The sequence below is a fragment of the Nesoenas mayeri genome (assembly GCF_963082525.1).
Source record: "Nesoenas mayeri genome assembly, chromosome: 7".
Classification (NCBI taxonomy): domain Eukaryota; kingdom Metazoa; phylum Chordata; class Aves; order Columbiformes; family Columbidae; genus Nesoenas; species Nesoenas mayeri.
The window spans coordinates 35,356,775-35,368,329 of record NC_137551.1 but is presented as its reverse complement, the minus strand read 5'-3'; the positions used below and the strand labels follow the sequence as shown (position 1 = coordinate 35,368,329).

At 41.1% G+C, this 11,555-nt stretch overlaps 2 protein-coding genes across 2 annotated transcripts in view; both read right to left on the bottom strand.

Moving 5' to 3' along the window:
- Positions 1-1,582: 1,582 nt before the first annotated feature.
- On the bottom strand, positions 1,583-3,218 carry LOC308042728 (uncharacterized protein; the record flags this gene model as incomplete). The annotated part of the gene is made up of 3 exons (XM_080348344.1): positions 1,583-1,788; positions 2,351-2,467; positions 3,164-3,218. 3 exons carry the CDS (start codon positions 3,216-3,218, stop codon positions 1,583-1,585), a joined length of 378 nt encoding a protein of 125 aa, XP_080204470.1.
- A 1,113-nt stretch (positions 3,219-4,331) lies between these two features.
- TACC2 (transforming acidic coiled-coil containing protein 2) overlaps positions 4,332-11,555 on the bottom strand; it is a gene marked incomplete at both ends in the record, with an annotated part of 126,031 nt that continues 118,807 nt past the window's right edge. Inside the window, 4 exons of the mRNA XM_080348321.1 lie at positions 4,332-4,397; positions 5,528-5,648; positions 6,807-6,913; positions 7,834-7,994. Coding sequence (XP_080204447.1) covers positions 4,332-4,397; positions 5,528-5,648; positions 6,807-6,913; positions 7,834-7,994 — 455 coding nt within the window. The remainder of the gene's footprint in view (positions 4,398-5,527; positions 5,649-6,806; positions 6,914-7,833; positions 7,995-11,555) is intronic.

Genomic DNA, 11,555 nt, shown 5'->3' with positions numbered 1-11,555 from the left:
AAGAATACGATAAAACAAGGAGAAGGTTTGGTCCATGTGACAGGCAACAGCTACAAGGCAGGTCAAGGTTAGACTCTACTTGAGGTTTCAGTGATTGTTCCAATCTAGAGTTTGCAACCTTAATAATTCTTTTTGTGAATGTGCAGAGTTCTATGACACACTGCCTGGAACTGATTTTTCAGAGAATTATACTGAAAAAAAGTCACAACAGAAATCTAGTGGAAAAACTACTTTGCCACATATTTTGTGAGTTCCATAAACTCGATGACCAAATCTTTTTTTCCAAATGGGCAACTAGACTAGAACTCGAAAGACCACCTCTACTTCAATAACACCAGCTGGACTTTAAGCCAGTCCTATGCATGTTGTGTGCCGGAGATTAGACCAGATCATCGTAGTTGGATATTAAAATCTACAAATATCACTCATCTGCTTCTCTCTCTGAGTTTTGAATCAAAGGAGGATCCACCGTGCTCTCCAGTATCACAGACCCAGGACCCTGCTTAGCGTTATTGCGTCGTGTGTTACATCACTTCTCCCGTCTTGCCTAGTTTCAACATAACCACTTCAAATGAACATCTGCCTATGACATTCTGGATCATTTACTTGGTAAGACCACAAGGAATTGGATTATTAAAGATGTTGATTTAGTTCCTCACATGTCTAAAGATCTCCAATTAATTTCATTCACTTTGCAAAATATAAAGGATTTATAAACCACCACAGATCAACTCAATATACTGTTACTCTCAAAGAATAAAGTCTAGGACAGTAGAGAATTCATCACATAGTTGAAACCTCAAGAAGAATTTGGATAAACAAAAATGTTATTACTCAAGTTATAATTTGCCTACAAGACAGGGATTAACCACTTGTTCTCAAAACCAGCAAGAGAGATAGAACGAGCTGCTCTTTGGAGGGAGTTTATCAGGTCAAAACAACTCCAAGCTCTTTATTATTATTATTTTTTAATTCCAGTGTTCTGGTAAGATTCTCAAAGGAGCAGAAAAGAGAAAATTTGAACTTGATTTTTTTCCAGGAAACATACATACTATAACATACCTCTATACATTTTCCTCTCAATGACCTTTTACAAGTTTGTATTAATACTAAATCATTTTTATTTCAATTTTTCTGGCTTTGTCCAGTTAGCAAATGTTCTCTGAAAGACTAATTCAGGTGCTAGAATTTTCAGTCACTTTGTGCTTGAAAACTTTAGGTTGCTTTTGAATGGCTGCCAACAGGAAGCAGCATTTGGAAGACATTGGTCCTTTACCCTACTACAAGGCTACTTGCAGCTAAGACTTCTCTTTATATATACTGTGTAAATTGTAGGAAAAATGTTACATACTCGCACAATCAATCCCTTATGATATAGAACAAGAGGGCAGCATATCTTACATATAGGTCAAGACACATTTAGCAGAGGGAACAATTTTTATCTGAATATCTGTCAGGTCTGCCTACTGCTTTTTGCCTACCCAGAAATATGGTACATGGAGTAATGCGATCAGGAAATATAATAATCCCTTTCTATAGAGGCAGATTTGTTGTTTCAGGATACTCTTTTTTTTTTCCTCTTTCATGTCACCTTCAACAGCGGGTGCCACAGCAACGTGAAGATGAGGAGAGGGATGTAGCTGGTGGAGATGGTGACACTGGACGCCGGGCTTTTTGCGTTGCAGTTGTTGGAGTAGCAGCAGTGAACGCTCACCCCGGGCGCTCGCGATCCGTCCCTCCTCGCCCGCTCGCAGAAGGACCTGAACGAGCAGGACTTCATCACCCCACCTGGAACAGAGCCACACTGAGCCCACGGACCTGCCCCGTCCCCTCCGCACGGACCGGCCCTGAGCAGCAACATCAGGTTTGGCCTCTCCTTACAAGTACGTAAATACAATTGCATCAGATTGCAGCACACTAACGAGCTCCTCCTTAAGTTAAATAGTTGTAATTTATCTTACAAGCACCTGATGAACCTTAAATATCCCTGAACGTGCACAAGTGCAGTGCCTCAGTAGCCTTTCCTTCTTAATTTCCATGCAAGACATTTAGTTTAAAACTGACAGATTTCACCAAGAAGTAGGGAATACTTAAAATGCTTTTTTACAGTTTTCCCATAGCTTAGATACGGCTCATCATGGTATACTGATAATTAAACTCCCTGGGATTTTGTATCAGATTGCTGCTAAACCAACAAAACTAGGGATTGAGATTTATTAATAGAGTTTATTCTGAGAGGAAACATTTACCTTTGTTTCTCCCATTATCTTACACTCTTCTCTTTCCAACACTGCTTATATATTTGTATCATTAAAGAATTAATGAGTCTGGACTGTTTGTGACAACTTACTTGCTTGTCCTCTAAAGACGGCACACGCATCTGAATGGCCCGGACATTGCTGGGTTCCTTGTCTGTTACAGTCGTCATCGCTAGAACCTACACAGGTGTAACACTGCAGCGCTTCGCCTGCCATTAAGGGAAAAAAGACCACTTATAACAGCAGCCTTTAGGGTTTGCAAAAAAATATCTTTAAATATCGGCTATGCACTCTTTCTAATTTTGTTTGAAGCACATGCGAAATCACAAAAAGGTTTAAAAAGTAACTAAAGACTCTGCAAGTTCTATCAATTATTCTTTTTTTCAGACGTGGTCCAGATACTGATTTTAAAGATAAAAAAACCAGCCATGTATTATTTTGTTGTTAGAATTTGCACTTAAAGTAATCCAAGAACAGCCGATGTTCTGCAATTGCACCCACACCTTCATGAAGATTTTCAGAGCAGCGTCCCCTGTAACAATTTGGGCTATTGTGCTTTCCCCCCCCTCCATCATGATCTTTGGTCCATGTACCATGAAGAACTACATTGTAAACACATAAAATCTTACTGTGATCCATATTTCATTTCCTCCTAAAGTATCCACCCAGGCACAACAGTATATCCATATGGATATTTACATTTAAACTTGTTAGCTTTTACACACTTTTGTATTTACATTACACAGCAGAGGTGAAATTCTGTGCTGACAACCACATACACAAAATATTCTGAAACCAAACAAACTGAGAAGCCACAACAGCAAGAAGATAATTCCCATTTCAGCAATGCCTGAAGTGGAAATGAAAAATAAACTAAATAAGGAAAGAAAAGGGAGTTGACTTACTTTTGAGTACAAAAAGGGAGCCGACAAGAAGCAGGCTGAAGACTGTCCACATCATGGAGATACAGGAGATGCACCATTAGCCACAGAAAGCAGTTTGTTTGCTATTAAAGTCTTAATGCCTATCTGACATTCCTAATCCTTTGCAGAGGATAACTTAGAGGCTAAAGAGGTGTGCGAGAATGCTACTTATCTAGCTGATTCTGGCTGTACTCCTAATTACACGGACTTCATCTCCACAAACCCTGCAGGAAAATTCTTCCAGTGGTGGGAAGAAGAAAATGTATTATTCAGTTTTCAGTGATGCTTAAAATCCACCATCCCACGCCACAGCCTCCAGCCCACACCAACAGTCTCATTCCATTTGCCTCTGTGATTTGTTGGGTCAGAGTATTAAACATTTTGAAGGATTAATCCTATGCTTGGGACATGAACGGTTTAAATCGAGCATATATATATATATATATGTATATAGATATTATATTTATGGACAGAGGAAGATACAGACATAGATATGTGCAGATAAGAAGCACATTCTTGTGACCCACGAAGTGCTCCAAGCAGTGGCCCAAGCGCTGGTTTCCATGTAGCAATTCCTTAAAAGGTGCTGCATGTGAAGTAAGCAAGTTAAGTAAGACGTAAAATAGAGCCATCCTCATCTTCAACTTTCAACGAAAAAATTTATTTACAATAGAGAATTTCATTTAAGTGACATGCATTTTCTTTTTTCTTGGTTTTTTTTTTTTCATTTTTAATTTTATTTTACAAATCAGCAAATGCAGATAAAGTTTACACTCCTTAAGGCAAGAGTCCCCATGCAAGTAATACATGTTTATATTAAATCCAAAAAGACATCCAACATGGGAACTCATGTACAAAGGGAAGGCTAGGATCAGCAATTTGTAATTTCTTAGAGAACTTGACAATCTCCCTGATACAGGAACTTTGAGATCAACTTGCTATGAATTATACTATGAAAATGCAAACAATAGCAAGAAATTCTGATAGTCATCTTAGTACTGCATACAATTAAATCAACTTTATTTAGAAAGAAAATACAGTAGTGCATACGAAAAAGTGAAAATATAACCTGTCCATGTAAATGTATGGACATCAGTGTGCCAATGGTCATATTGCACTCAATATCGAAGTCCAGAGATTTGGTTAAAAGTTAGCTTTTCCCCATTTTGGCAATCAGTTCATCGCAAATCTTTGTTAATTCTTCTATCTCTTTATTCTGGAAAACAAAAGGCAATATGAAGTATTATGACAAATATTGTTAAGAGAGGTTTGTTGGGTTTTTTTTAATTATCCTATCTTGGGAAAAGTGTGGGAGAATTAGATTTTTTGCCAACATTGAGAATAGAATATAAGTATGTGCATAGATAGTAGCTATGTATAATGCATTCAGACAATATGCTTATTTCCACATATAGCTCCTCCGACTTCAATAAATACCCTTTAGCACTAGAGCACACAGCTTTACAGCTGTCATTCCTAGTAGATGGCAATAATACACAGCATAAATTTGTTTCTAGGCTGCACTTTTATAGCATTATTTTCACCCTGTTTTCCAGGGCCTCCAAAGCAAGGCTGAGCTGTGCTGTACTGTGAGAAGCTCCTGTGCTGACCTAGAGAATATGAGATATAAATAGAGATTTCCAACAGTCACTTTTCCCCTAAGCTGTACAGATCCATATCCCATCATTTTGTCTGTGTTAGCAGTGGAGGCACGTAAGCCAGCACTGGAATTACAGCTGAAACTAAAAATGGAAAGAAAAATTGAAAGAAGAACTAAAACAAGAAGAACTTAAACCTGAGAACCAAAGGAAACCAGGGGCCCTGCTTGGTGCCCAGCTGCATGCTGAGATTTGAGCAAGTCTGTTGGCCCTGAGTGCTGGCCGGTGTCTGAGGTCAAAGCCCAGCAGATGGGTCCACCTGCCCGAACTGGTGCACAGGGCTGATTTTGTTATAAGGGTTGGGCAACGGGGCTCCCTGGGCCAGCTGGATGTGAGGAAGAAATATTTTACATTGAGGGTGGCGAGAGCCTGGCCCAGGTTGCCCAGAGAGGTGGTGGATGAACCATCCCTGGAGACATCCCAGGCCAAGCTGGACGGGGCTCTGAGCAACCTGAGCTGGTGAAGATGTCCCTGCTCATGGCAGGGGTGGCACTGGGTGAGCTCTGAAGGTCCCTTCAACCCAAACTATTCTATGATTCTATGAAACAAGGAGCTGGAGAGGTCTTTGGCCAGACTTTGGCTGTTGTCTGAGCTCCAGAGAGCTGAACACAGACACTCTGGGGAGAAGGTTTCACTGAACTTTGTTAATCCCATTGACTTGTGTTAAAAGAGCTGAATTGCTGTTTACCTTCTGTTCCAGTGTTCTTTCCAACGCATCCACTTTCAGCTGCTCTTTACGAAGACTGGCCTGATACGCTGCTTGCTCTTGCTGTGCCTTGCCTCTCACTTGTGCAATTTCAGCATTGGCTCTAGAAAAACACAGATTTTTGTCACGTCAGGTTCTCTAGAAGAAAGGACAGCAGGTACTAAAGGATGGACTGCATGTTAGCAGATGGCTGGTGAGGACAGGGCTGCTTTCTGCATGTCTTTGAAAGCAGCCTGAGCATCACTACTACAGACTTGTCTTGACTCCCTCTCCTGCTCAGCAGAGACTGCAAAGTCTTTTTTTAATGTCCATGTTGTTCCCTCCTTGCTTCTCTCAGATGTCTGTGCTGGGGTCATAAATCTGACTTAGGTAGAGGTGTTTTATGGAAGGTTCCAAATCTGATCTCCAGTTCTTGCAGACTAGACTCACAGATGGGACAAGTGCTGGAAAGCAAACCCACGTCTCACTTGGTTTTAGTCACTGATAGTCCTAGTGACATTTTAGAGACATCTCATGGGTCTAGAGGACTGTAATATGAATCCTGAACATAATCTCTAGAAATGCTTGCTTGGTCATTACATGGCAGCATAGCAAAAAAAGAAATTTAAAAAATAGACTGGAGCTGCTTATCTTAAGCCACAATCCAGTGTTCACTCCTTAGCAGTGGCTTAAGGAGCTACTATCCATGCAGATCTGGCATGATCTTTTGTGCAACTATTCCTCATCACCTTCAGCACAAGTTGGGCTGATCCAACTGGTATTACTGAGGAGAGTCCACCTGATTGATTCTGCATTGAACCATCAGAGCAACACTTACGTGTTCTGTTCTGCTGATTGACACGGACAATAACACAACCTTGGGCAACAACAAGTCTCTGGGGGCTGGCACACTATCTGCAGGTGCAAATATCTGAGCACAGCCCTCCATAGCTGCATAAACCTAGCTAACGGCTTCTTTCTTGACCTTCCCTGGAAAGTACATTAAATAAACATGAAGACATTTGATAAAGACAGAAATTTAAGGTGTTCTGCATGGTCGCTTCATGCAGGAACCTTTCAATATGAAAATAATCCTTTCTGTAGGGATGGAAGGAACACCAGCACATTATAGAAATTCTGATTATTGCATTTCACGCCCCACTCCATCGCAGAGCAGCCTGTGCTGTGCGGACTGAAGCAGCAGGTTTGGGATGCAAGGTCCAGCCACAGGAATCTTCCTGCAGCATGAACGGAATGAGAAGAGATGTTTACAGTCAGTTACCTGTCCAGCTTTTCCTCAGCGTGAATTTTGAGTGCTTGGTACCTCTGCTCTTCCTTCTTCACTCGTGATAAATATTCCTGTGCACATTTCTTTAACACTTCTTCATTCTTAAATGAAAAGATTACATTAAATTTAATCCAAGAGACTGAAGTGTAGGACAGGGACCTATTTGCAGGAGTTACACTTAGATATTTTAAGGGATGGAGAACAGGAGGCTGAGGGGAGGCCTTCTCGCTCTCTACAACTGCCTGAAAGGAGCTTGGAGCATGGAGGGGGTTGGTCTCTTCTCCCAAGTAACAAGTGATAGGACAAGAGGAAATGGCCTCAGGTTGTGCCAGGGAAGGTTCAGATTGGATATGAGGAAACATTTCCTCATGGAAAGGGTTGTCAGGCATTGGAACAGGCTGCCCAGGGCAGTGGTGGAGTCGCCATCCCTGGAGGGGTTTAAAAGATGTATAGATAAGGTTCTTAAGGACATGGATTAGTGCTAGATTTAGGTTATGGTTGGACTCGATGATTTCAAGGGTCTATTCCAATTAAAATGATTCTATGATTCTATACAGTCTAACATGGACACCCCCACACAGATGCCGTCTGAACCAAAGTTACACAATGCAAAAAGCTTTCACAATTCTTCTGTTTGCATTCAACACATGGCTGTGATCCCTCATCTGAGGATTACAGTATATCACACACTATAGATACCACCTCTAACCTGAGGTATTCATGTTCTGGGCTGTAATAGAAGACCAGAAGGCAGCCCCGACATATGCTCAGGTCCCGCAGTTCTGTGACATCTATTGACATCGCAGTGTCACAGATGGGAGCAAGTTACTCTTGTGCCAAATCATCTCTTTTTTCAAGCCAAAAAGAAAGCACAAAGGAGCATTCACATCCTCACCCGAGCACACTGCAAGCTGGTGTCGTTCATCAGATTTGACTGGAATGGAAGATGTGCCCTCTGTCGGGCAGCACTGCCTGAGTCTGCTCAGCTTTGCCCTTTAAGAGAGAATTGGACATGACTCACCTTCCGAAACCCCTCCAACACTTCTTTCATCTTTTCGTATCTCCTGAAAAGGTCTGCCAGGGATTTCTCCACTGAGTTCAGGTCTGCCAAAGCTTGTTCCTTCTCCACTATCAGCTGCTGAACAGTGTGATGGGAGACAGATTTCTCTCTCTGCTCATCCTCTGTTAGAAAGAAGAGAGAAGGAGAAAAAAAAAAAGCAATTTTCAGAAGGGTAATAACATAATAATAAGAAGTGATTTCACTATCATCTATATTTTCTCCTATACTTTACTCTACAGTGGGTATTAGTAAATTTGTGGGATCCAGAAAATTCACTTTTATATAAAGACACAATCCTGTTTTGCAAGAAGGTTGCTAAATATGGTGATATTTAAACATGGTGATGTTGGGGGAAAATGTGAATCTATCTCTGTACTGATTTATTTCACCTAGAACTCAGCTGTTCCCATGAAAAAGGCAGGTGTTGAGTTCCCCTTGTTTGCCTGAAGCTGCAGTAGTTGAAGGAAAGGACATTTATTCATATTACGAGCACTGGCAATAAATGATTTGCCACTGCTGATATACGCTTGTCATCTCCTGGCATCTCTTCTAATCCTGCCCAAACAAGACACCTCATTTAATGGAACTGAACTTCAATTCTTCCCCTGGAAAAACAGTGTTTTGCAAACTCTCGTTCTTGGGATTACTGTAGGCAAGTGCCAGATAGGAAATCTAACATTAGACTGACTTTCTAAGTTCTGGTTTGCAGAAAACATGTTCCACGCATCTCCTGTGTATAATTAAATTTGAGGCAGGAGTGGTGGGAAGAACACAACAGGAATCCAAATCCATATGGAAGAGAAATTTTCAGAGGTGTTGACTTAGTAATAAACTGGAATACCAGTATAACACGGGAAGAAAAAAATCTGGCATTGTCTTCCAAAATGCTTCATTGTTTGCTTCATATCCTAAAATAAGATTCTTGTGTCCGTTTTAAGGTGTACCTTGAATTATACTGTAATGAAAATGAACCCATAAAATACAGCAGTTTCATATTACTGTTTTCCTTGTCTATGATGGGAACTAAAATAAGGTAAGAAGTTCTCCCTTCTGAAGAGCATGGGGCATTTCAAAATCTATCACCTTTCATTCAGACCTTTATATTTTGAAATATAAAGAACCAAACAAGAGTTTATTTTTTAAATTTGAATAAAGGTCTTCATCTGAAATAATTATTTCATAGTTTTGGTCAGCTCTGAAATGTCAGAGTTGAAACTGTCAGTTCCCAAACTGAGATGAATCTCTTCCTTTTACATATTCAGTCCTTTTATATGCTTTTTTTCTAGCCTAACTAAGCCCAGAGCAGCAGAGTTGCCAGGCCATGCATCAGCTCATGTTGTCCCTGTCCTGTGCTCCCCTGACAGCATCTTGCTGGGGCAGAGCCCGACGTGATGTTATTTTCCTCTACGTGATGCAGAACATTGAAAGAACCAGAGAAGCTCTCAGGATCTGCACTGAGTTTGCAGCACTGGAAGTTGTAACACTTTTATTTAACTGGTGAACAAACACCTTTGATATGGCAGAACTGAGGAACACAGAGCCCTGTCATGTCGGGTCAGTTTGACAACATTTAACATTTCATTAAAAATGAACATTCTGTTCTGACTTTCTAAAGACATTTTGGTGATCATCTGTAATGTCAAAATAAGTGTATTCTCAAGGAAAAGGAGAAATTAACTGATTTACCCTCCTTCGTTTATTTTTCCAAATCTGAGAAGTTGTCACGTTGTGTTCCAGCACCAGATTTGTGTAATCGCACTGGAGATTACACAGTGTCTAGCTTAATTCCAAAACACCTCCTGGCACGATCCTGTTCTTTGGGAAAACCTCTGTCACTGCGACTCCAGGCAGGAGGGATCCATTTGCATGGTCACATAATGTACTTATACATGTATTTAATGTCACAACTTCACTTTTTCTCAGACTGTTGTCTGCGGTATTTTAGCAACTTCTTTCCTAATTTGTTTCTAGGGCAATGTAGAAAGTCAGGAATCCGTGACTCACTCCCTCACAACTACAGAGCGATTCCCGTTCCTCCCAGTGCATCGTGGTGCCCTCTCCTCCCTCCTCAGCTGGACCAGCTCCTTCAAACCACCCTCAGCCCCACTTCAGCTTCCACATGGGAATTAGGGGCAAGAGACCTTTTAGGAAAAGGTTCTTCACCCAGAGGTGCTGGACACTGAACAGGCTCCCCAGGGAGGTGTCACGGTCCCAACCTGACAGTGTTCAAGAAGAGACTGGACAACGTCCTCAGACACACGGTGTGACCTGTGGGGTTGTCTGTGCAGGGACAGGAGTTGGACTCAATGATCCTTGTGGGTCCCTTCCAACCCAGGACATTCTATGAAACACCCGATTCTCCTGTTCTTCTCTCCCACCACATGCTACAGAGTCCAGGGACCAGGGAGTGACCCCAAGGCCTTGTTAGGCTCCAAGTGAGAACAAGAAATTGTATCGGGGAAGTAAGAAGCGACAGATAAATTGAAAAGAGGGAAAGTTTGCAGCGTGCTTTAGGAAAGGGGCATCTGACAATCTGAGATAACAGTTAAGACAGATTTAAAACCAACGGGTTTATACACTACAGAAAACAGAAGGTGGTGTCTGGTTGGAAGGGAACTGGAAGATTTAGGAGATATTTTCTAAAATTCTGATTAAGCTTTAATGAAAAAGCTGCTTAGTGGAACCATGCAGACAATAGTCTGCCAGTCAAATTGTAGTTAAGCAGTTATGGATGCTTATTTCTAAACATTTTTATGAGGTTAGGTGATTAAAATATTTTAATTGAATGGCTTCCACATCTGCAACACACACTGTGCATGGCTCACCAACAATAACAACAGGATGCTCAGGACTAACACTATCCAAATTGACAGAATCAGAGCACCACCACCGCAGATTCGCTTTCAGGCTCAGCTCAGAATTACTCACACTACTTAATGGGAATGCAGCAAACAGAGAACAAAAGCAAAAGAAACTAAAAATGCGAAATGCTGGTGTGAAAGTTGGTGAAAAGCTTTACTTACCAGGCTTGCCTGTTTTGTTTTTGCAAGCAAATAGCAAGAAGCAACAAAAACGGAAGCAAAACAGAAAATCAGGAATTGTTAGGAAAGCAGAAAATAAGTAATGCAACAACCTGTAATGCACAAAGCGTAACATCTGTTTGTATTTCATAATGAGAATTTCATTATGTATTTAAACGGACAAGTATAAGGATACATTTTTAACTGGGAAAAAAAAAATAAAGTAAACAAAAACACGTGACAAATCCATCAATAAAAAGGAAATCCTGGACAGGGATTTTGGAAGGGAGCTGGGCTCACATAGGCTGGCAGTGCCGCTCAGTCCTTAGCTGCAAAACTCAGATGAGAGTCAGCAAAGCAGCAGCACAAGCAGCGGGCTGGGCTGGAAAGCCTGTTCTTTTTAATTCCCCCTCCTCAGTAAAAATAACAGTTTGTTAGGGGCTGAGGCAAATGTAAGAAAAAAAGGAAAAACAAAGTTAAAGTACCAGTAAAAAAATATGCAAAGAGATGCTAAGAGGGGTCTCTACACTGAGCTTGCAAGCTCTGCCTGTGCAGAGTGTGGCATGGAACTAATTGCATCAGCTCAGCTGGGTGATATTGGGTTTTATATATGTGTGACAGCAAATACTAGACCTGCCACAGCCCTTGAAATCAAAGGCGATT